The following is a 24,782-nucleotide window of genomic DNA, read 5'->3' as shown; positions in this document are numbered from 1 at the left end:
CTCCCATTTTATTCTTCTTTTTCAAGAATTTTTAAGCTATTCTAGGGCCTGTCCTGTCCATATACATTTTAGAATAAGCTTATCTGTGTCTACTAAAATTCTTTCTGGAATTTCGATAGGAATTGCATTAAACCTTTAGATTAATTCGGGGGAAATTAACATTTTTACTATGTTGAGTCTTCCAATCCATGAACATGATAATGTGTCTCCATTTATTTAGTTCTTCTTTGATCTCTTTCATCAGCATCTTTTAATTTGCAGCATACAGATCTTGTCCATGTTTTGTTAAGAGACATCCCTCTCTCCTCTCAGGCCTCCTCCTCCACGAAGCTTTCCCTGCTGTGCACAGGGGTGTGTGTGTGTGCTCTGGTGGCGGTCAGGAGCACTTCCTCAGGGCCCAGGGCCCCTCTTTGGCACTGCTTATTGTAATGACCCCCTTGCTTGCTCCTTGCATCTCACCCCCTGACAGAGCTGGTGCTTGTGAATACTGCCCTTCCCCAGGTCCAGCTGGATTATGTTTTGCTCGGCTTTGGGTTTAGAAATTGGATGCATGCTCTTCCACCCGGACGTGGGGGGGCGGGAATCAGCGGGATTTCCCGCGACTGTCCCCAGCGGGCATTCCTGCTCCCGCAGGACCAAACGCACAGCCAGGGCAGGAGCGTGGCCCTCGAGGCGGTCGGCCTGGCCACTCACTAGCTGTGTGACCTCGAGGAAGTGATCTGGCTTCTCCAGCTTCAGTCCCTGGTCCGTAGAAGGAAGATGTTGGAGGACATTCCTCGTGGGCTTGGAGCGAGCCTCTGCGGGAAGGCTCGGGAAGCGCTGCCCGCCGCGGGAAGGAGGCGGAAGCCCTCGGCGGCCCGCGCCACACCAGGCCTCGCCTCTCTGAGGAGCGGCCCTCGGCCCGTGCCCGAAGGCGGAGGGGGGGTCGCACGCCCTGGGGCCCGGGACCGCTGGGCGCCGGGAGCTCCGCCTGGTTCTCAACGCCAGCATTTACAGCTCCCGAGAGACACAACCCCTGGCAGCCATTCACACTTGGCGGGCAGGCGGCGCTCAAGGCTGCGGGGGCGGGGGTGCTGCCGTCCAGCTCTGCCCGCTGCCCGACTCCCTGCCGCCCGCGGCCGGCCGGAGGGCCGCACCACCGAGAGGCCGGCTGCTCTCTGCGCGCCTAGAGCGGCACCGGAAGCTTCCCGGGCGGGGCCTCGGGCCGATTTCCGGCCGCGGCGTGCGGGCGGTCGTGCGGGCTTTGTCAGCAGGCCAGCGGGGAGGGCGGCCGGCGGTCCGCGTGCGGGGCGCGCGCCGTCCTCTCGCCGCTGGGCGCCGGGTGAGTGGCGCGTTCCGAGCCGCGGGTGGGGGCGGCAGGGTCCTCCGGTCGGGCGGACGGGCGGGCTGAGCGCGGTCGGCCCCGCACGGGGGTCCCGGAGCCTGGGCCACGGTGAGCCCGGCTCCTGGCAGCCGTCACGGCCGCCCCCGCTGGGCTGCAGTCCTGCCCGGGGCCCGCAGCTTCTCTCCCTAAGGAACGTCGTGTGGGTAAATACCCGGTTCCACTCTCTTGGTTCCTTTCCCTGGCTCCAGGGGTCACACACCCAAGCCGTAGAGCCTCCAGCTTCAGCGTCTGTGTCGCAGTTCTCAAGCCCACCAACCCTTCCGAGGTGGCCTGGCGGGGGGTGGGGGGCACAGGTACGGCTAGTACTACTGTTTTGCTCTAAGCCTGCCTCCTCTCCCAGGAGCCCAAGGGAGCTCTCCAAATGATGCTGGGAAAGTGGCCGGGGCCTCGAGCCTCTTTGTGCTGGAGGAGATGCAGAGGCGGCACCGCTGCCCTGGCGCGGGTAGAGGTGATGAACAGGATCCCCTCCAGCCCTGGTCCCGAAGGAGAACTCCCAGGTGGGGAGAGGTGACGGGCTGCGCTGTCCCAGCTCTTCCCTGAAGGCTCCATTCTAGAGTCGTATCTGAACCCGGTGGCCGTCTCTGCCGATGTCCTGGACGTCTTACCCCCTCATGCAGTGGCTGCATGGTGGTCCTGGGATCTTCAGGGCCTGAGTAGCATGCCTGTGGGTTCCCAGGAGGGTTAGCTGGAGGCCAGTTTGAACTCAGGCGGTTTGTCTGTAGAGCTCATCACGCTGCAGCCTTGTGCAGCGCGTCCTTTCCCCGAGCTCCAGCCCCAATGAATGACAGAAATGTCTTTTGCCCACCTAGGGTCTGAGAGATGCCAATCTAACCGAGTCTTCAGGCGATACCTTGCTCCTGTCCACAGAGGTGGGACTTTTTGTAGATGTAACATTGTAACGGTATCTTAATAATGGTGATAACTGCAGCATCCCTCTTACGGAGAATACAGAGAGAAATGAGGGGGGCGGACTCTGTATTTTCACAAGCCTAACTTGGTGGCTCCAGCCCTTCCTGGAGTGATGGTGATGGATTCCTGACTCTCCCGGAAAGGTCCTGGGGACGATGGGGCTTGCAAGGCTGAGCTGAGAAGGCCCAGACCGCATTCACAAGCCGGTGATGGAAGGGGTGCTCAGGGAAGCAGCCGACCCAGAACAGGGCGAGGCCTTGAACCAGTTCAGGGAGCTGTCAGGCATGTCCAGTGCTGCTTCGGTTTGTGGGAGATGACTGTTGAAAGGACACTGAACTTGTCAGGAAAGGAGAAGACCGTTGGCATCATCGGGCAGAGTCCTGGGAGCAAAAACCAAATGGCTGTGCGGTGGGGTGGGAGGAGGAGATAGCAGCTAGCAGCTGGCTCAGCCTTAAGCGAGTCACCTCCCCGAGCCTCGTGGATGGTTGTGAGGAAAGAAGAAGAGCACCCGCCAGGCACTCCACCCCCAACACGGCTGCAGTGGCAGAAGCTCAGGTTGATGACAGTGGCGGCCGCGAGGCAGCGCAGAGGTGCAGCTTCTCCTGGAGCTCTAGTCCGTGTCTTCCTCGTGTGTCTTTTTACTCTCCTTTTCCCATTATTCCCAAGGGTGAAGCTTTGCAAACCTTCCCGCTTCCTTTCTTTAGGCTGTAAGCAGCAGACAGCGACCTTGGCTAACTTGTGAGCCCAAGGCTGTAACACCCTTTCACCAGTGCAGACAGCTTCTAGTGCCTGCAGCGGGCACTGCCGCCTCACCATCTCTGAGCCCCTCTGGGCTGCTCGCAGGCTGCACTGCCAGGCTGAGCTTCCACTTCATTCCCAGCACTGAGGCTTGCCCCATCTCTCAGCATCAACTGTGTATTTAGACAGTTTCATGTTATATTTTGTCCAGCAAATTCTGTATGTTATAACAGAAGAGTGGGCCACATTAGCCTCGGATGTTATGGAACCAGAAGTCTGGCGTATTTTTACTTCCTTTGTTCGTTCCATTCAGGTTTCTTTAAATGAAAGAGTATCAATTTAATTTTGCTTGAATTCACAGAAGAAAAAGGAACTAAGCAGAAACTGAAAGATTGCTGAATTTAAGATAAATGTTTATTCAAAGCAAGGTATATTTAATTTTTAAAACTTCCTCTAAAGTTAAAAAAAAGTTATGAAAATCATGAAAAGGCATACATTTTTGAAGCTATATTCTTGTAAATATATGCAAGCCTGTTTTCAGGTGGTAGAACAGTCATTTTAAACAAAAAAATCAGAAAATATCACCTCCAAAACAAAAAACCAAGTCTTCCCCACCTTTTTTTGAATTAAGAAAAATAACAAGATTTAAAATATAAGCTTACTTTTGTAATACTAATCCCAGCTGATCTAAGCAAAATATCCTGTAAAAGTGACATCATAGTTGGGAAGGGAAAAAATCTTCGACAGCGGGAAATGGGCAGTGGAGGTAGACAGGCCTGGCTCTGAACCTGAGCTCTGCCACTTAGCAGCCCTGGGTGGTTGACTTTCTCAGCCTCCTGAAATAGAGTAAATAATAGAGGTCATAGCTGTCTCACAGGGTTTGGCGGTGTCCCTGAGACCATGCAGGCCGGTTCAGCACCGCCTGGTTGGGGTTTGAGGGGCCCTCATCAGTAACACCCCTCCTGCCCTCCCAGGTCTGCACCAGTGAGGCCCATGAGCGAAAGGTCACCTCAGTACTGGTCAAAGCCTAGGTTGGAGTGACATTGGACTCCTCAGGCGAGTGCTGGTTAGACACTGTCCTGCCTGCTGGACACCCTGTCGAAGAGGTTGGGTGCTGCATGCCACTTATTCTCTCAAACCTTTCACTTGGTGGACTCCTTCCACCTGTCTGGGGAAGAGAAGCGGGCGGAACGCGTCAGGGAGCATCCTTCCTCTTGGCGCCGCAGGCACAGGGCTGGCTGCTCCCCCCAGCGCCTGATGTGTCGTGGGGCCTCGGGGCGCCCGCGAGGGTGTTGGTGCTCAGAACACCGGGTGCCTCTGTGCGAATGAGCTTGAAGAACGCCAGAAAGTGTTGCAGACGGATGGGTATAGTGTGAGCCCTTGTTTATATCTGAAAATCATGTGTACCTAAGTAAATGTATCATTGTTTTTGTTTAATCAGAGGTCTGGATGAAAGTGTATAAACTGAACAGCTAACTGGTTCTCTGTTGGATTGCTGGGGGTTATCATAGTCTATATTTTATGTTTACCACTTGAAATATTTTTACAAGGTGTATCTTATGTTTTTAATCGCTAAGAATTAACAAGATATAAAAGTAAAGTAAAACAGGATATGAGACTGAGGAGTGTGGTCCTGATTTCATAATACATTGGTGCAGAAAAGCACTAGAGGAAAAATGTCCATGTGTAATCTGAGTGGTGGGGTTAAGGGTAATTTTATTGTTATTTTTTAAGTTTTTCTTAAATAGCATAATCATCTGCCTTTATACCTTGAAAAAATAACTAGTTAAAAGTAATTTTTATAAGCAGAAAAGATTTTAAACCAAGTTAGTGGGCCTTTAACTCAGAAGAACATTCTCAGCGAACGTCACCAGGCAGTGGTCGCAAATGCTGTGTCACAGGCACCCCAAGAGGGCTTCTGCTCCAGGAAGCTGTGTTGCACATCTCACACGGAGAGGAATGCCTCACGTAGACTGGTGCCCAGCTTCTCACCCTTCTTGTCAGCTCTCGGTGTGCGGGTTCAGTTTCTTCGTCATCACAGGGAGCGTTGCATCTGAATAGTCAGGTTGTCTAATAGCAGTATTTAAGCATGGGTTCATTTTGCTGTAACAGAGATTCAAAAATAGTGTTTCCAACAGGAAACTTGGTTTCTCGTGTTCCATCTCACAGGCAGGTGGGCGGCTCTGCCCCTCCAGCACCCTGGAGCCTGCCGTGCTGTCTCGTGCACGTCACCGCAGGTGGGCGAGAGGGTGGGAGGCGGGTAGCACACGCACATCCCTTCCGTTCCTGTCTCACAGCTGGAATCAGTCACAGGGTCACACCTCACTTCAGGGGACTTCAGGAAATGAAGTCATTCGCTGCTGTGTGTCCACTAAAATTTCTGGAGGGGTTTCTATCACTCAGAGGAAGCAGGGACGCCGGGCAATGTGTCTCTGCCACAGTTTACCCCGTGGGCCACCCTGGGTCCCACACCAGGTCATGCTCAGTTACTGCTTCCCGCCCAGAGCCCAGATCTCTGTGTGTGGCCTTCTCCCGGCACCAGGGCCTCTTCACGTGGTCACAGTCTAAACTCAGACAAGTCCCGGCCTCCCCAAATGCTGTCTCCTCACCCACCACATAGATGCCCCCACTCAGGAAGGGGAAGAACCCCAAACCCACAGCAGTCACTGGTCCACAGCGGCTGCGGTTCCCAGTGGAGTCTGCGAGCGCGGCCTGAACTGGTGGCCACTGAAGTGAAGGAGTCCCAGGACCCAGCGGAAATGAGGACCTCTGTCGACCAGAAGACAAGCACAGGACCGGTTATGGCAGCTCTGTCCCCAAGCCCGAGCTGCCATCCCCTCGGTGTTGGTGGGTAGGAGAGAGGAGGGCGCGCGGCGGTGTGTTCACGCGGTGGAGGCCGCACACCGTGAGGTCTGTGCCACACAGGCGGCCTCCCCAGCGCGGCGCTCAGCGTCAGCAGACACGTGGTGGGGTCATGACCCTGCTCGGGAGTTAATTAGATAGTGTGGAACGTTCTACAACCTCAGGGGTGTTCTAAAAAGCACTGAATTGTGCACTTTAAAATGGTGAATTTTATGGTGTGTGAATTCTATCTCCATAAAAAGTGGGTACGTGTTGAATAAAAAGACACAAAACATACCTGTATGATTCCATTTAATTGAAATTGAAAACCTGCAGAATTCACCTATAATAATAGAGATGGTTCCCCTTGGAGGGGGAGCCTCTGGGCTATGGAAGTGGCGGTGGTTAGGCCGGTGTTTGCCAGGAGTTCATCGAGATGTGTGCATGTGCCTCGCCAAGAAAAAAGAGCAGCCTGTTGGGAGGAAGCCCTGCGGCCGTAGAGCTCGCGTTACCTGGTTACACCGCTTTCCTGCCCCCGGGCTGCTCCCCGCCGCCTGGCTCTGTCCTCGGGAGCACATCCTTGTCCTTGGCAGCCACGTTGGAAAGGGGTTTTGGAGGGCATCGCGTTGTGGGGCTGCATAGCAACTGGTCTGCTTCCCACTGGTGCAGATTTGGGGTGAGAGGCGATCATGCGGGGTCGTCTTGGACGGAGCTCCTGGGAAGTGGGCGCAGCTGGGGGGCGCGCTCGCGGATGCACCTGTGAGGAAGGAGGGATTGGGCAGTGGGTCTGAAACAGGCCCAGGCACATCGCAGTGGAGCTTTGGGGCTGGGTGGCCCTTCGGAGTTGCCCCAGGTGGAGACGGGGGTGCTCTGGGCTCCGTCGTGGGCTGGGCCCCAGCTGGGGTGTGGCAGGCAGGGTCCTGAGATGACCCCGACTGTGCACCCCTCCCGGCTGCCAGGGAGGGCTCTGGCGGTCAGTTGACATAAGGTAGGGCTAGTCGGGGAGCCCACGGAAAGCAGGGTTTCTGCAGCTGGTCACGGAAGAGAATCAGAGAGGGCGTCTGAGCTGCTCCTGCCTGGAAGGTGCGGTGCTCCCGAGGGGCCACCAGCCGGTGATCGGGGACAGTTCCACAAGCGCAGGGGACCACATTCTGCCAACAACCTGAGCGTGTGGAAATACGTTTTTCCAGAGCTTCCAGAGGAGACCTCAGCCTGGCTGACACCTTGTGTGACCCTTCTCAGGGGCCCCAGTCGTACCAGGCTGGGCTTCCGACCTACGGCCCTGTGAGATGGGAGCTGGGTCCCTTTTCTGCTGGAAGTCTGAGGTGAACTGTTACATAGTGATGGATGGCTCGCAATGGAGAGGGCGTGACTGCAACGGAGCTCCGGGTGCGAGAATTCCAGAGCTGGAGAAGGGAGCTGGGCACAGCGTCCCAGAGACCGTGGGAGGTTAAATAAGCACAGGCTTTTCCAAAGCAAACGCACCTGTGGAGCGAGGCCCACGTGCAGGTCACCAGAACCCCGAGGGCTCCCTGCACCCCCTGCCAACCATGATCTCCCTAGAGACCATCATTGACTCGAGTCTCCCGCCATGGTTGGTTTTGTCTGTTTCTGAACTTTGTGTAAGTAGGATCATACGCTATGAACTCTGGCTCAGCGTTACATCTGTGAGGTTCACCTGTGCTTTTGTGTGGGGCAGGTCTTTTCACTGCTATGCATTCCTCCCTTGTTGGAGGACTCCTCAGTTTACCCTTTCTTCTGTTGATGGATATTTTGGTGATTATGAACAGGGCTGTGGTGAACATTCCAACCCCAGACTTCTGCAGGGCGGGGCCGGGGGTGCACAGGAGGACGTCTTTACCTTGGATTCGATCAAGGACATTTAACCCCATAAAGAGGGAGGGTGTGGTGTGGGCGCAAACACAGGTAGGTTGGTAAATGTGAGAGAAAGTGGGCATTCTCGTCTCATTGCTTCTATTTTCTCACTGAAGGAAGACGCAAGGTCCTCGTCCCTGAGAGGAAGGACAGGGTGTTGGACATTTGAGAGGAGAGGAGAAACCAGGAGGTGATCTTACAGGGGAGTTAGCCAAGTGTAGAAATTGCCGGCAGCCCTCAGGGTCCGTTAGGCAAGTGGTTATAAATGTAGAGAGAACTGAGTCGGCAGCGGTGCAGACACCGATCAGGAAGCAAGCTGAATTTTACTCGAGTTGGGGTTTTCCCACACAAGTATGGCAGAGGAGGGGAAGGGCAGGGGAGTTAGGGTTAATATGCAAGAGAATGAGTGTGATACATACCCCAAACGGGTATAATCCCATCGACCATCTAAACTGGGGAAGGAGGGGCAGCGCAGAGGTGGTAAGAGCAATCCATCTGTGTTTCTTTGGAATATGTCTTGATTTTTGAGTGGAGTCCAAGCCACATCCCGCCCATCTGCCATCGGCCAGTCTGTCCCCTGGAGTTGGTGTTAGCGGTGGAGCCCGAAGGGGCCTTCGCCAGCGGCGAGGCCGGCGGGGTGAGCCGAGCACGGTGCTGGGCCGGGAGGGAGGGCAGAGGGAACGTTTTCCTCTCTCCCACTCCTTGGATATGCGTTTTGCTGCCCGCCCACCCGCCCGCTCCAGCAGATTCCCGTCTGTTAAGGAAGGGGAAAGATAACCGTACTCTCTTTGATTGCAGACTGGTGACTAGAAGGTGACTCCGGAGCCTGAATTTCTGAGCATGGAAATCTGCAGAAGACAGTGTCCGAGGCCCTCACAGTGATGGAGCTCGCCGCCCCTGCGCCTGGCGGGGGCCCTGAACCCAGATTAGGGGGGCTGTTGGGAAACCTGGACGGGCAGAGCGTGCGGAGCTGCCCCTCCCAGGAGGGAGGTTTCAAGCAGGTGACAGTTACCCACTGGAAGATCCAAACAGGAGAGGCAGCGCAGGTGGGCAGGAGGTCAGGAGGAAGCCCCGTCCTGAGCTCAAACCTCCTGCTTCAGAGAGAGCTGATCGAAGGGGAGGCCCACCAGCGCGAGGCTTGCGGAAGCTTCCCGTTTAATTCGGACCTGGTCAGACATCAGGTTTCTCAGTCTGGGGAGAAATCTCACAGACGTGACGAGTGTGGGAAGGGCTTCGGCCAGAGCTCCCACCTCGGGGAGCATCCGCGCGCTCACGGCGGAGACAGACTCTACGTATGTAACGCGTGTGGGAAAGACTTCGTTCTCTACGCGGATCTTGTGGCGCATCAGAAAGCGCACGCGGGAGAAAGGCCCTTCAAGTGCGCTCAGTGTGGGAAGGCGTTCTGTCACAGCTCAGACCTCATCCGCCACCAGCGCGTCCACACCCGGGAGCGACCTTTCGAGTGCAAGGAATGCGGGAAAGGCTTCAGTCAGAGCTCGCTGCTCATCCGGCACCAGAGGATCCACACAGGGGAGAGGCCCTACGAGTGTAACGAGTGCGGCAAGGCCTTCATCCGGAGCTCCAGCCTCATCCGACATTACCAGGTCCACACGGAGGTGAGGCAGTACGAGTGTGAGGAGTGCAGGAAGGCCTTCCGCCACCGCTCGGACCTCATCGAGCACCAGAGGATCCACACCGGGGAGAGGCCCTACGAGTGCAACGAGTGCGGGAAGGCCTTCATCCGGAGCTCGAAGCTCATCCAGCACCAGAGGATCCACACTGGAGAGAGGCCTTACGTGTGCAACGAGTGCGGGAAGCGTTTCAGCCAGACGTCGAACTTCACTCAGCATCAGAGGATCCACACTGGAGAGAAGCTCTATGAATGTAACGAGTGCGGGAAAGCGTTCTTTCTGAGTTCATACCTTATTCGACACCAGAAGATCCACACTGGAGAGAGGGTGTATGAGTGTAAGGAATGTGGGAAAGCTTTTCTCCAGAAAGCCCATCTCACTGAGCATCAGAAGATCCACACTGGGGACAGGCCCTTTGCGTGTAAGGACTGTGGGAAAGCCTTCATTCAGAGCTCCAAGCTCCTCCTACACCAGGTTATTCACACTGGAGAGAAGCCCTATGTATGTAGTTACTGTGGGAAAGGCTTTATTCAGAGGTCAAACTTCCTTCAGCACCAGAAAATTCATGCTGAAGACAAACTCTATGAATGTAGTCAGTATGGGACAGAGTTCACCTCAACTCCAAACTTTAAAGGTAGTCAAGAGGTTCACCAAGAGGGACTTCCCTTGAGTCAGACCCCCATACATTTGGGTGAGAAGTATGTAGGTCAGGGGGAACACACAGACTTGTAACTATTCTCCAACTCACTGAGTGATACTCGAAGCGAGTGGTGTGAGCCCTAAGTCATGCGGCTTTGGACGTGTCAGCATTTCCCAGAGTCACCGGCAGGGCTGCCTCTGGAGTGGGCTGCCACCTCCCACTTGGCTGCCCAGCCGGCAAGCCGTCTTCCTCCTCCACTGGGAGCACGTGCCCGCGGGAGAGCCACGTGACTGGACAGCTGACTTGGAGCTGGACCAGCTTGGGGGGAGGAGCTCGGCCTCGGGAGAAGGTTCTTCTGTTTAATTGCACAATTACAATTCACCCCAGAGTTAAATCCCTTCTAAAGTAGAATTATGTATCTAATCGTATCACCTTAAAAGAGTATTCCTTAGCATATTTTGATCTATCAGAAAGGCAAGTTGGAGAAACATCCTTTCTTATCTAAAACCACAAATTGGTTCCTGTCGTCCTTAGGATAAGTTCCAATCTCCCCATCCTGCATCCGAAGGCCTTTTGCTTCCTGGGGCCTCTTCTCCCACCGCTTAACTCCCTGCCGCACCGTTGGCACTGCGGCAGCACTAACTGCTGGACGTCTCCACTTACCCAGGCCGCTCCTGCCTCCTTGCCTCTGTCCTGGTTGGAACGCCCCCTCTCCTCACCCGGCTGACTCTCGGCTCAGCCCGCTACCCCTCTGCTTCCGTTCCTCGGTGGTCCTTCACCTCTGTTACTGCGCTTACTCTGATATGTCAAAATCGTGTTTCAGATCCTCTCTCTTTCCTTGTTACAGTGTTAATTCCTAGAGCACAGTGAGCGTATCTGACTGATTTATGTGTCCCTGGCGTCTAGAGCAAGGCGGTAAAAAGCACACCCCAGTCCTTGAGTACTTGGTTTGTCCTCTCTATACTGCTGTTTAAAATATGTTTTTGGATGCTCTTTTTGTCGTTGCTGTTTTGTCTAATCTGCTGGTCTGTCAGAAATACCTCTTCTCGGCCCTGCTGGCGTCTTCGGGTCATACTGCGTTCAGCACTTGCAGGCAGTAGCCAGAGTAAGATGGCGCCCCTTGTGTTTTTGCCTTCACAGCTTGTCCATGACTGTCCACTTGCTCTGGGGGAGGCTTGTCCTCAGTCATCTGTGTATCTTTCGAATTCATTCAAAGGGCACACAGTCCTGGTATGCTACATGACTTTTCCTGTCTCAGCCATTCCATGATTGAGCCCAACTTCTTCCCCTTTCCCTGCTCTCTGGCTCACTTTGTCATTGATTTGAAAATGTAATTATCTAAAAGGACGAGTGCTAAATACTGGGAAACCGAGATGAATGAGACACCATCTGTCCTGAAGTCGTCCAGAGTCTGATGGGGGAGGCAGGAAGGTCACGGTACGCTGAGTTAAGTGTTGAAAGAGAAGTGTGTTCCCAGTTGTGCAGGAGCATAGGTAAGGAGGTGATTAATTTGGCATGGGGCATCTGGGACGGCTTCACAGAGGAGGTGACAGCAAACTGGTTTACAGAGATAAGTAGACATTTGTCAGCTAGAGCAGAGGATGATCTGGGAGGGAATCTGGAGAAACGGGAGGACTGGCAGATCCCTCTCTGGGTAGGGCTGTTCAAAAGCAGGCCAGTTTCATTACACAGCAGAACTGTTAGTTGTTCCCTCTGAATTTCTTTTATCTGAACATTAACAAAACAACCAGTTTTGAAATGCTGTGGTAATGGATTGCCCATGAGGGCATATCTTGAGTTCTTAAACTCCAGCAACCCTAGAAGCCTTGAGGGGGTAAATAATTCAAAAAGAGCATACAGTACTCCATCTTTTGGAAAACTCACCATTACTGGAGATGTTTCAAATGGTATAGAAGCAGATATTACCAGACCATTTTAACCAACTTTGTTTAGTTGAGGTCCAGTTGCCATACAGTAAAACACCTATTTTAAGTGTACAGAATTTTGACAAATCCATACGCCTGTGTAACCATCATCATAACCAAGAATAACATTTCTGTCACCCAAAAATGTTCCCTTTTGTCCTTACCCAGTTAGTCCCACCTCAGGCCCAAGTAACAACTTTCTGTTAGTGTGGATTCATTTTGCCTGTTCCAGGACTTCATATAAATGGATTCATATGGCATGTAATCCTGTGTAATCCAAACTTCTTTCACTTTGGCATGTTTTAAAGACTCAGCTGAGTAGGTCTGTGTTTCCATAGCTCTTTTTCTTTGTGAGTAGTGTTCCATTGTATGGGTAAGCATCATTTATTCATTCATCTGTTGATGGAAATTTGGGTTTCCAGCTTTGGCTGTTATGAATAAAACTGCTATGAGCATTTCCGTAAAAGTGTTTATTTGGACGTGCCTCTTTATTTCACTTGGGTAAATGCCTAGGAATTTAATTGCTGGATTATAAGATACGTGAATTTTAACTTTATGAGAAATTGCCAAAAAGTTCTTCATCGTGATTGTAGACTTTTACACTCCTGCACTGGCAGGGTTCCATTGGTCCACATCCTTACCAACATGTGGTATTGTCACGGCCCCAAACCCTAATCCGCTCCAGTGGCATATAGCGATGTCTCTTTATGCTTCTAATTTATATTTTCCTGCTGGATGATGCTGCTGAGCATCTGTATCATTTTTTGTGATGTGTCTGTTCACATCTTTTGCCCATTTTAAAATTGGGTGGTTTGTCTTATTTACTTATGAGAGTCTTTTTTATATTCTAGGTCAAAGTCCCTTCCCAAACATGTATTTATTTATTTATTTATGGTCGCACCACATGGCTGTGGGATCTTAGTTCCCCGACCAGGGATTGAACCCGGGCCCTCGGCAGTGAAAGCGCTGAGTCCTAACCACTGGACCGCCAGGGAATTCCCCAAAACATATACTTATTATGAATACTTCCTTTTAGTCTTGGGCTTAACTTTTTTTTTTTTTTTGGACTTAAGAGACTTTAAAATGATTTGGAGTGGTTTACAGCATATAATGTGGTATTTAGTCTTTAGTGGAGAAAGTTGCTAGTCACCTGTAAGAAAAACAAGCATTGTGGGCATTCCTAAGACAAATGGAATAAAATCTCATCACTTTTGGCTATAACCAGGCTTCTCACCAATAACTGTATTAATTTTTCCAGTATTCAGACATACCCTAAAAGATAAAAGAGAATGTCTGCTTCTAAATCACATCCAATGTGAACTTGCATAAATGCAAAGCATAAATAGAGTTCTTATAACTCCACAGGCACCTGAAAGTTTTAACTACCCTTTGTGCTCACTTCATATTACATAAAGAATAATGGAAATATGGGGAATACTTGAAATATAAATATTTTATAAATCCTTACTATGTGGTTGTCTTATTCTTGTAATACTCCACTCTGGTGGCCTTTGTTTTTGCTTGTAAAATTAAGTTTAAGTAGCACATTAACCTTTCCCCTCAAATATGCCTTTTGATGTTCATTATTACACCAAAAAGAAAAGAAAGAAATTAACAACCAAAAAACAGATGAAGATGCTGCAAGGGAAGAGATAAATGAGATACAATTCCTTAGGTGTAAAAATATGTTGTTTCAAATTCAGAAGAATTTAATAACTTTGTTATTTCATATGTATCTGGAAATGGGACAGATACATGTCCTGATCCTGTCAAACGAGGTAGAGTTCCAGCCAGCATTTGGTACAACTTTCCAAGATAGGGTTAAAGTGACATTCCTGTTTCCCTTGAGACCATTTCCATTGTCAAAGAAAAAATATTTTTTTCATATCTTTCAAAAACGTGACGTCTTCTACGTTTTTCAGCGTGATGCACGAGACTCGCTGCGGTCTTTGAAGGCGGCGGTGATGAAGCAGCCAAAGGCCGACAGCAAGTTCCTGGCTTACCTTTTAATTTTCTTAATGATGTCTTTTGAAGATCAGATTAAAAATTTTTTTGATTAAGTCTAATTTACCAAAAATTTTTATATTTTACGCTTTTTGATTTCTGTCTTGGTTTTTTTAAAGTCTTTTCCAATTGTCATTGCCAGTGTGTAGAAATACATTTGATTTTTGTTAATTGACCTTGTATCTAGCAACCTAGATGAATTCACTTATTGGTTCCAGTAGCTTTTTCCTAGATTCTTCAGCATTTTCTATGTAGATAATCAAAGAATTTTACTTCTGCCTTTCTAGTTTGTATAGACTTTGCTCCTTTTTCTTGCTTTATTGCTGGGCATCTTATACAATTTTCATTAGAAGTGAGAGGACGTCTCGTCTTGTTTTGCTATCATGGTAGCATTGCTCTCAAAGAGTTGTGAATTAGTCTCCCCACATCTATTTTCTGAAGTTGTTTGTATAACGACATTATTTCTTCCTTAGACCTTTGATACATTTCACCAGTGAAACCCTGGGGAGTTCTTTGTGGGAAAATTACAAATTCAATTTCTGTAATAGATATAGCACTACTCAGATTTTTCTATTTCTTCCTGTGCCAATTTGGTAACTTGTATCTTTCAAGGAATTACTTATTTCATCTAATATAACTGAGGAGTTGGCATAAGGTTGTTGAAACATTTCATTGCTTTTGTGCATTGTATTTTACATTCTATCTTAATGAGTTATATTTAAAATGATGTCTCCTCTTTTCTTCCTGGTATTGGTGATTTGTGTCTTCCTTCTGCTTTTCTGATCAGTCTAGCTACAGATTTACCAAGGTTATTAGTCCTTTCAAAGAAGCAGCTTTCGTTTTCCTTGATTTTCTCTATTGTTTGTTTCTTATTTCACTGAAATAGAACCATTTTATTCCTTTCCTTCTACTTTGAGCTAGATTCCCTTCCCTTTTCTGGTTTATTAAAGTGGAAGCTTAGGTTATTAGTTTTAGACCTTACTTCTTTTCTGATGTAAACATTTAAAGCCAGTAATTTTCCTCTAAACACTGCTTTAGCTGCATTCCACAGACTGACGTATTGTGTTTTTATTATTATTCCTGCGGCCCGGGAGTGTGGGCGGGGTCGGGCCGGGCGGCCCCAGGGCCCTCCGCCACCGAGACGAACTCCTAGAGGGGCGGAAGCGCAGCTTCCGGCGGCAGGAGAAGCACTTCCGCTGGGGAGTTTTCTTCTCGCTCTCCCGCCGCGGCTGTTCCCGATCCCGTGCTCGCGGAGGTCCGGTTAGGCTTACCTGCAGGGGCCCACCTGCCGGTCAGCGTGGGCGCGCCCGCCCGCCTCAGGCCCCTCCCAGCGCGTCCTCCGCCTCGGGCCCGTTTCCTCTTCCGGCTGCGCCCTCCCCGCGCGGCCCCGTCCGTGGTCGTGGGCGCCCTCCACGTCTGCGAGTCCAGCCTGGACCGCTCCGGTGGGAGCCAGACACTGTGCCCAGCTGCCGGCTTAGTATCAAAAACATCCCGCTCGGGGCTCCTCCGCAGGTGGGAGCCGCGTCCTCCTGCCCCAGACCATCACGCAAATTGTTTGGCGTTCTAGCTCCGTGGTGGCCTTGAGTCATTCCCTCCTCTCCGTTCCCACCCTCCACGTGTACGTCCCGGCCCCCTTCATCTCTCCCCTCGACCACCTCAGTGGTCGGTGGTCGTCTCCCTGTCTCCCCGACCCGGTCTTGTCCTGCCGCCTTCTGATTGGCTCACCGCAGTGGGGGGGTCTTTCAGAAGTGTACCGGATCACAGAGGTGAGGTATTAGACCGTCCCTGCCTTTCATGTATAGCCATGGCCCAGGATGCCTTGGGTACTCCAGCCCTTGCCCGCTTCTCTGGCCGTATTGAAACGGTATACAAGCCCCTGTGTCCTTGTCTTTTGAAGTAAAAGGCTGGCTCAAGAGTTAATGATTGGGAAATGTGAAGATGTAGAAACAAAGAATAGCTGTTGGGCTGGGGCGCTGGTAACAATTTAGACTATAAATCTGCCACATAGCAGAATCACCGAACTCCCAGTTCCCTGAAAGCGATAAAGGCCTGACACGCATTCCTAAGTTGTATTTACAGGAAGCCAACCCACCAGATGAAAACTGCTGATTGCAAGAACATAGACCCTAGACTGCTTGAAACCAGAAGGTTGATGATGCTTGAAACTTCACCTGGATGCCGACCAATCCAAGAATTATGCACGAGCTGATCACACACCCTGCAGCCCCCCTCTCTCACACTGCTTTTAAGACCCCTTCCCTGAAAGCCGTCAGAGAGTTCAGGTCTTTTGAGCATGAGCTGTCCGTTCTCATTGCTTGGTGCCTGCAATAAATGCTGTACTTTCCTTCCCCGCAACCCAGTGTCAGTAGATGGGCTTTACTGCGCACAGGCGAACAGACCCAAGTCTGGTTCGGTAGCAATATCTCATACAGTTCTCCCCCTTACTCTCTGCTTTCCAGCTGGCCAACTCCAGCCCATTTATAGTCCATAGTGGATGCCCAGTGCAGGGAGCTCTTCTTATTTATCGCTGTGATCATTATTAGTGGGTGGAGGAGCTCAGGCTCTCATGCTAAGCGCTGCCCATGACACCTGTGCCCAGTGCACCTGTTCATGTGTTTGTAGACCATGTATATCTATTAGTGGAAGAGTCCAAATATTCTTCCCATTTTGAGCTTCATTTTTCTTTTTCTTATTGGTTTGTGAGAGTTCTAGTTCTGGATATGAGTCTTGTGTCAGATATATATATTGGGAATATTTTCTCCCAGTCCGTGGCTTGCCTTTTTATTTCTTAACTGTCTTTTGACAAGCAGAAACTTTTAATTTTGATAAAGTCCAATTTATGAATTTAAAAATTTTAAGGTGAGTGCTTTTGGGGTCCCACCAATGAAATCTCTGCTTACCCCAAGATTATGAAAATATTCTTCAATTTTTTTCTTCTAGAAGCTTTATAGTTTCAGCGTTCACATTTAGGCCCAAGATCGACCTTGAATTAGTTTTGGGTATGGTGTTAGGTAGGGCATGTTAAGGTTAATTTTTCCCCTTATTGTTCTGGCACCATTAATTGAAAAAAAATAACAACTTTTACCCTTTGAATTACATTGATGCCCTTGTCATGAAACACTGAACTGTATGTGTGGGTCTGTTTCTGCAATCTCTGCTGTTCCATTGATCTATATATCTATGCTTGTGCCAGTACTACACTGCCTTACTGTAGTTAGTCTTAGAATCAAGGAGTGTAAGTCTTCCAACTTTGTTCTTCAAGGTGGGTTATTTGAGGTCATTTGCTTTTCCATATAAATTTTATTATCACCCTGTCTGTTTCTACAAACAAACAAACAAAACCCCAAAACAACTGCTGTGATTTTGCTTGGAGTGGTGTTGAATTTCTAGATCAGTTTAGGGAGAATTGAAAACTTAATACCCATAAACAGGGGATATCGCTCAATTTATTTCCAACTTAGTTTGCTCAGCATTGTTTTTTAATTCTGAGAGTAGAAGACTTGTACATCCTTTGTTAAATATATTCCTAGGTCGGATGTGTGGTTTGTTCCCACACCACCAAGCAGCTAACTGAATTATGACCGTCTCTACCTGGAGATAATATCAGATCCCACAGGTTAAGGGCTCAGTCCCACAAGACTGCCCCTCTCCCCACACTTCAGACACCAATCTCAAGTCCAGGTTGCCACCAGTGATTCTGACTGACTGGCTATAGATCTGCAGGTTCCCACAGCCTCTGCCTTGGGTTTGATTGGTTTGCTAGAGCAGTTCACAGACTCAGAGAAACATTTTACTTACTGGATCACTGGTTCATGATAAAAGGATAAGGCTTAGGAACAGCAGGGGGAAGTTGCATAGGAAAAGTATGGGGAAAGGGCCCGGAGCTTCCAAGGTCTCTCTAAACACTGCACTCTTCTCAAATCTCCACGTGTTCACCAACCTGGAAGCTCTCTGAATCTTTCCAGCCCTGGAGTCCCTCACTCCCAGGAATGGAGAGCAAACCAACCTTGTGTTCTGGGCATAAACTTGGTCATGACACAGAGCTCTTTCAGTAAATTGCTGTACTGGGCATCCTAATGTTTTGTTAAGCATTTCTGTGTCTGCTTATGAGAGATACTGGCCTGTAAGCTTCTTATCTTATGATGTCTTTATCAGGTTTTTGTGTCGAGGCTTTGCTGGCTTCTTGACACAGGCTGGAAAAGGTTTGCTCTTCGTCATTCTCCTACAGGCTTCTGAGACTGGTATAGGCTTCCTTAAGGATTTGGTAGAGTTGACCAGTGAATCAGCTGGGTCTGGTGTTTTCTCTGTGACAGGGTTTTTTCCTGGTTTTTGTAAGTTTCATAACGTTGTGTTTATAAGGGAATTTGTCAATTTCATCTCAGTTGCAGAACTTGTTGGCATAGAGTTGGTCATAGTGGAAGTAATGCTACTTTTCACATCTGTAGGATCTATAGTGTGACCTAGTTCTTTCATCTCTGATGTGGGGAACTAGGCATCTTTGTCCAGCAGGCCCCTTTCTCTGGGTGTCTTGGGAACTGTCCTCTTCTGCATCTCGGGGCTCCGCACTTCACCCAGGAAAGACACAGGCACTCACTGTGGCCGGAGACTTTGGGATCCTGAGGAGGGTGGTTGTGAACAAACCTGGGGGCAGAAGTAGGATCTGAGCAGACCATGTCTGCACAGTTTAGGGGAGCTTGCGGCTTATTCCCAAAACTTGGTGAAGAATAATGAAGCTCTGGTGGAAGAATTTGATTCAGGGGAAAGTGCCCGAGAACGTTCATGTGTGCACTGCTGCAGGCATGGGCCATCCTGGTCCTGTCTCCTGGGGAAGCACCTAGGGTGGGGTTTAGCCCCCAACTGTCCAGTCACTTGTCTGCGGCTAAGCTGCTGGTTTTCAGCCATAAATGATGGTCTCGCCACCATTTGGTGACAGCCTGTGGCTTGCTCTCTGGAATGTCAGGGTCCATGTGTCTGGGGGTGGGGGACGCAGGGCACCCAGTGGTTTCCTTACAGTGATGCTGGCCCCCACCTGACCCCCAAATTCCCCTTCCATTATGGAGCGTGCATGGGCTTGTGTCACTGGTTTTTCCTGAATCCCCCTTGGTCCACTGAGAAGGTTCAGGGCTCTTGGGGTCAGGTGGGGGCTTCTGGGCTGCAGCTCTCACTCACTTTCTTTGTCTCACAGATCAGCCCTCAGCACCTGCCTTTCCCCGGAGGGGCCCACACGCCTCCCCAGAGGCCTCTGCTGTTCCCGCGGATGTGTCCCAGGTGAGCACCACCTCCCTGTGCCCTGCAGGCTGACCAGGGCCCCAGCCCCCAGCCCACCCATGAGACTGGTCCACTATGGTGGCTTCAGAGGTCTGTGACTGCCTGCCTGCCTGCCAGGTCTGTCTTATGGAGTGGGGGGAATGTGATTCATTTACATTAAGACCATAGTGGATGTTATAGAAAACATGAAAATACACTTGCTTCTCTAGGTACTTAGTCTGCTAAAGCTGCCATAACTCAGCACACACGCATTTATTGGTTGATTTCTCACAGTCTGGAGGCTGGAAGTCCCAGATCAGGGTGCTGGCATGGTTGGTTCTGGTGAGGGCCCACTTCCTGGCTTGTAGAAGGAGAGAGAGAGGAAGAGGGTGCAAGAGCGCTCTGGTGTCTCTTCTTACGAGGACACTAATCCTATCGGATCAGGGCCCCACTCTATGACCTATTTTAACCTTAAATACTTCCCTAGAGGCCCCACCTTCAACTGCAGCCATACTGGGAGTTAGGGCTCCTGCAGATGAATCTGAGGAACACAGACATTCAGTCCATGACAGGAGCCTTCCCTTGAGCCTCAGCTTCAGGCCTTTTGAGGTTTTTCCTCCTTTGAGACCCCCTGGCCCCCCGCCTTTTCTTCCAGACACGTGTGTTTCAGCTTCTCTCCATTTCCCACTGTCCTGCAGCCTCAGGAGCAGCCAGGTCTGACGTCCTGCTCCTGGCGGGGAGCTGTTTGTGTTGCAGGTGGCCATACACTTCTCAAGGGGAGAGTGGCGGTGTGCGGACCCCGGCCAGAGGGTGCTGGGCTGGGATGTGATGCTGGCCGTTTCAGGAGCTCGGCTGAATTCAGCCTGCAGAGCCCGTCCAGTCCCTCGACGGCGCCAGGGCCTTGAGTTCAGGCTAAGCGGGTGTGGGAGCTGGAGCTCTTGTCCTGTGGCTGTGGAGGGGCCGTCCTGCACCAAGTCTGGCCAAGGGCATTCTTCGTGCTGCCCTGGAGGCAGCCCACTCTTCCTTCCTCAGACCCGTCCGCTGTTAGACCTGGCCCCGCCAGCAAGGAGGGTGGGGAGAGCCTGTCACGGTTTGGCCCTGGCTCCCTCCTCCCTGTCTGTCTTCTCTGCTTTGGGGTGGTTTCCTGGACGTTGCCCCAAGGGCTGGCCTGCACCCTCGCTTTGTCTTCTGTACAGAAAACGGCACCTTTTCTCTCCTTGGAGGATTTTGTGGCCACATACCTGGCCGCGTCTCTCGCCTGGAACAGTGGGGTGAGCCGCGGGTTGCGGGGCGGGAGAGACCCGCATTTCAGGAAGTGCGGAGGGGCCCCCAGGGCCTCCCTCAGCTCCCAGGTGAGCTCAGCGCCCAGCACCCACCAATGGCGTTCTCCTCTCCCATTGGGACCGTGGGCAGGAGCTGCTGTGTGATCGGACCCTGGAAACCCGTGCTGGCGCCCCGCCCCTGCACGGGGCGCTGCTCTGCTGAGTGCCGAGCCGGCGGGCGCCGTGGGTGTGCGCGGCGGGGGGCCTGAGAGGGTGTGGGTGCTCCAACCTCGCGGCCGCCCCGGCAGGCGCACGCCCGGGATGAGGTCACAGGGCCTGAGCCCTGCTCTGAGGGGCTTCGTGTGTGGCCGTGGGCAGGTGCCTTATTCCTTGTGCTCGTCCCAGGGATGATGAGGGCGCCTCCCTCCCTTACGTGAGGTGGTGACTGTGGTGGTGGTCTTTCGTTTTTCATTTCAGATTCCCTCAGAAGTGAGATCACGCAGACGTGTGGAAATGAGACCAGCTGGGCAGACACTGGGTTGTGTGGAGCCCCAAGACAGAGAGGGTCGCGGGTGCCAGGTTGGAGGGAAGCCGAGGGTGAGTGGTTCTGAAGGACGTGGGTCTCTGTCCCCGGCACCCTCCCCCAACCCAGGAGCCGGGCCTGGTTAGGGGAACAGAGAGCACAGTCTCTATCCTGACTGGTGTCTTTGTTCTTGTGTAGACACGAGTATGTAAGGTACTAGCCGGCTGTTTAGGTCAACGCCCAGTGTTACAGCCTTCCCTCCTGTGGCTAACACCAGCGTTGACCTAGCCGTGACCTCATCGGGGTGAGCATTTGAGTTCATTTTCAGCTTTCCACCATTTATAGTTTTAGCTCATCTGTGTGCTGCTTTCTCACTGCTGGGCCACTTTCTCGGAGTGAATCCCTAATTAGATGGGAGTGAGCTGATAAGACATGTTGTGTGGCTTTTCTCCTGTCTCACCGCCAGCCTGTATAAGTGCCTGTTTCCTCCACCAGGCAAGGGAGGCCCTTTACCGGGGGAGACACTGTAATCGCTTCTGGCAGCCCTCGAGCCAGGGGTGGGGTGGGGAGTGGTGGGAGCTGGCTTCCGAAGGGCTTTGCTCTGGGCCGGGAGCCGGGTGCAGGGCGTGTGGGGCGCAGGGGCCGCCGGCATCTACGACACGTGTGGGACAGTCCTGAGCTGTCACAGCTGCTCGCTGCTCCCCAGACGGTCACACGGGAACCAAGGCCTTCGAGCGTTTCCAATGCGGCCGGACCTTCAGGCGGGTCCCGGACCTTCTGCGACACCAGAGGAACTACAGAAGCGAGCAGCCCTTCGGCTGCGAGGTGTGCGGACAGGCCTTCAGCCTGAGAGGCCGCCTGGGCCCGCATCGCCAGGTCTGCTCGGAGCGCAAGCCTCACCCGCGTGGCGACGGCGGCGGGAAGGCCTCCCGCCCACGTGCACCCTGTGCGGCAAGGCTCTGCGGGCCCGAGGGCCTCAGCACCCGCCGGAGCCGCTGCGGGAAGGGCGTCCGCCACCTGGGCTTCCTGACGAGGCATCGGGGGACCCACAGGAGAGGGGAAGTGGAGGCGTGCGTGGGGTTCCTCTGGCCATGTTCACATCAGGGAGACTTGGGGGGAGAGGCGACCTCTTTGTTCCAGACTCCAGGCGCCTTTGATTGCCCAGCCCCGAAGTAAAAACCTGCGGAGTGGGCTTCTCTAGGGCACCGGCTCGCACTTGGAGACTTGGTCACTGGTCAGAACACCAGTCCCCCTTGCTCGTGGGAACGCTATTTCAGGTTATCCAAAGGCTTGGTGAAGGATTTTAATTTTTGTCTGAATTCCAGAGAGGAAAACGTGGGGGGCTGTGAGGAGCTAGCAGAGCCCCAGAGGCATTGCACTGAGGGACCACCTGACCCCGATTTGAGCAAGCCAGTTGTAAAAAGGCTTTTTTGAGACAATCATGGAAATTTGAACATGGACAGGGTATTAGGTGGTATTAGGAGTTTGCTGTGATAATGACAGGGCGGTTCTGTTTTTAAAAGTCCTTAAGAAGGATGCATTCTGACAAATTTATGGGTGAAATGGCATCATGTATGGGATTTGCTTTAAAATTCGAATAAAAAGAAGAAAGACAAAACAGTATCGGCAAAATGAGTTGTTGAAGCTAAGCGATGAGTATGTTTGGAACTTTCCCACATTGTTTTTCTTATTTTACAGGATATTTATATTCTAAGTTCATCAATACATACTGAAGATGGGTGAAAACAGCCATTAAGTTATCAAGGTACGAAGCTGTGTCAGTCTGCTCGGGCTGCCATAGCAACACACCACAGACCAGCAGGCTGAAACGGTGGAAGTTTATTTCTCACAGTTGTGGAGGCTGGAAGTCGGAGATCAGGTGGCCGGTTCTGACAAGGACCCACCTCCCAGCTTGCAGATGGCGCCCTCGCACTGTGCGCTCACGTGGGGAAGGGAGAGAGCGCGCTGGTGTCTCTTCCTTTTATAAGGGCTCTAATCCCACGACACGGCCCCACCCGACAACCTCATCTCACCTCATCACCTCCCAGAGGCCCCACCTCCAAACAGCACCACACTGGGGTTAGGGTTTCAACACAGGATTCGGGAGGGGGGATAAAATTCAGTTTATAGCAGAAGCTTCTCTGGGTCAGTCCTGCCCACAGAGCAGCTGGGGAAGGGCCTTGCTCCTTCAGGGTGGCCCCATCATGGCCAGTGAGGCCTTAAGGGCGCGGGGCCCACGGCCCTCTGGAATAAATAGAAATGTGCCCTTTGGAACATCCAAGTGGCTTTTCTTATTTATAAAATCCAAACTTTTGTGCCCGTGCTTATATTTTTCTTCCAGCTCAGAGCTGTGAGCAGGGAAGTGCCTGGTTTGTTCCCACCCCACGTGTGGAGTTGTGGAGGCCTTCAGATGGCCTCTGAGTGCAAGTTGGGATGGCCTGTCTTGGGTCTTTGGGCAATAAGCGCTACAAAGACTCGAGCCTTGTCCTGCGGGCCAGCTGGCCATGCGTCCGGGTCACCTGTTTCTGGTTTTTACTCCTTTGTGATGCTTTCACCTCGTGATGCCATTGTGTGGAATTAAGTGTGAACGACACAGAACTGTGCAATTAACTACATTCCATCTGATGATGATTATCGAGTGATACCAGTGGGTCACTCTGCGCTTAGTGGCTGCTGAACAGTGGCACATCCGGCTCCCCTTGCTGGCTGGTTTGTCCCAGCCTGCAGTTCCCTCTGTGCCCGGCTGGGCAGGCCCTGGCGGCGAACCCTTCGAGGGAGTGGCAGCGGGCAGACAGCAGGGACACAGCTGCCTCCTTGTGTCCTTGTGCGCGGCTCCCTGAGAACCCTTTGCTGGATGCGGCACCCTGGGGGGAGAAGCGTGGTGGTGAAGTAACGTGAAGGCACAGTAAGGTCTGCACCTCAGCTCCCTGTCCCCACGTCCCCAGGGGCAGGTGTCCTTAGGAAGCACCAGCCTTCTCAGCAGCGGGCTGTCCCATGGCTGGTGGAAAGGGACGGATGTGCCCCTGGTGCCCGAGGCGTCCACCCTCTCCGCACACCTTCTCCCCGGATGCGCCCACCACGTGCGATCTGTCCCTGAGCAGCTGCCGCGGGACCTGGCCCGCAGAGCAGAGCACCCCACACCTCCCATTTGGGCCCAGAAAACCCAAGCTGGTGGGCCGTTGCTGCTTCGTCCCTGTCCTTCATGACCCGCTGGACCCCCTCCCCAGGAGTTCCTGTGGACGTTCACCCTGGGGAGAGGGGTGAGGTCCTGGCTCCCTTGACCGATGAATCAGGCAACTTTTGTCTAGAAAAGGGAGCAAGTCGTATTGTTTTAGTGAGATTTAGTCCAAGTTAGGGGTCAACATGAGCCTCACACTAAATGAAGTATATCCGTTTGGGAAACAGCAAAGAGCGAAAGATCCCCTCACCTGGCCTGAGGGATAGTCTGCTGATGGCAGAGTGTGTCCTCAAGCGCCTGTCCTGTGCTGTGAAAATAAGCACATGGTTTTGGTTTCTTGTCCTCAAAATAATGGACTCGTACTCTCCACGTCCTTCTACGGGTGCTTTTGTCCATCTCTTGTGGCCCTTCCGCGTCCCTATTCTTCTAACAGCGTCGTGACACGTGTCCCACGGGAGGCCACCTCCTGCCCTGATGTCTGTGCACGCATGGGCTCTATCGGTCTCCTGGGACGGCCGTAACAACGCGCCACAACCTGGGTGGCTGAAGACAACACAACTTACTGTCTCAGCTCTACAGGCCAGAGTGTGAGGTCAAGGCACCAGCCGGGCCTTGCTGCCTCTGA

At 51.9% G+C, this 24,782-nt stretch overlaps 1 protein-coding gene across 7 annotated transcripts; it reads left to right on the top strand.

Moving 5' to 3' along the window:
• The first annotated feature begins 1,223 nt into the window (after window positions 1–1,223).
• ZNF623 (zinc finger protein 623) lies at window positions 1,224–24,461 on the top strand. Of its 7 annotated transcripts, none has more exons than XR_009498591.1 (5): window positions 15,135–15,713; window positions 19,133–19,215; window positions 20,391–20,546; window positions 20,934–21,283; window positions 22,678–24,461. XR_009498591.1 is itself a non-coding variant. In XM_059902442.1 (2 exons), the coding sequence occupies exon 2, from the start codon at window positions 8,629–8,631 to the stop codon at window positions 10,108–10,110; it is 1,482 nt and encodes a 493-aa protein (XP_059758425.1). In that variant the 5' UTR covers window positions 1,224–1,321; window positions 8,546–8,628; the 3' UTR covers window positions 10,111–12,409. The 7 variants fall into 7 exon arrangements, 1 of the variants encoding a protein (XP_059758425.1); XR_009498588.1 differs by lacking the exon at window positions 22,678–24,461 and adding an exon at window positions 19,951–20,114 and having other exon boundaries at window positions 20,934–22,639; XR_009498590.1 differs by lacking the exon at window positions 22,678–24,461 and adding an exon at window positions 21,686–22,630.
• The last annotated feature ends 321 nt before the right edge of the window (window positions 24,462–24,782 follow it).

Source organism: Balaenoptera ricei, chromosome 17 (genome assembly GCF_028023285.1).
Source record: "Balaenoptera ricei isolate mBalRic1 chromosome 17, mBalRic1.hap2, whole genome shotgun sequence".
Classification (NCBI taxonomy): domain Eukaryota; kingdom Metazoa; phylum Chordata; class Mammalia; order Artiodactyla; family Balaenopteridae; genus Balaenoptera; species Balaenoptera ricei.
The sequence above is the reverse complement of the archived record's forward strand: the minus strand, read 5'-3'. Positions and strand labels throughout refer to the sequence as shown.

Coding starts and splice junctions, on each gene's coding strand:
- ZNF623 (XM_059902442.1), top strand. CDS start 8,629: ATGGAGCTCGCCGCCCCTGCGCCTGGCGGGGGCCCTGAACCCAGATTA.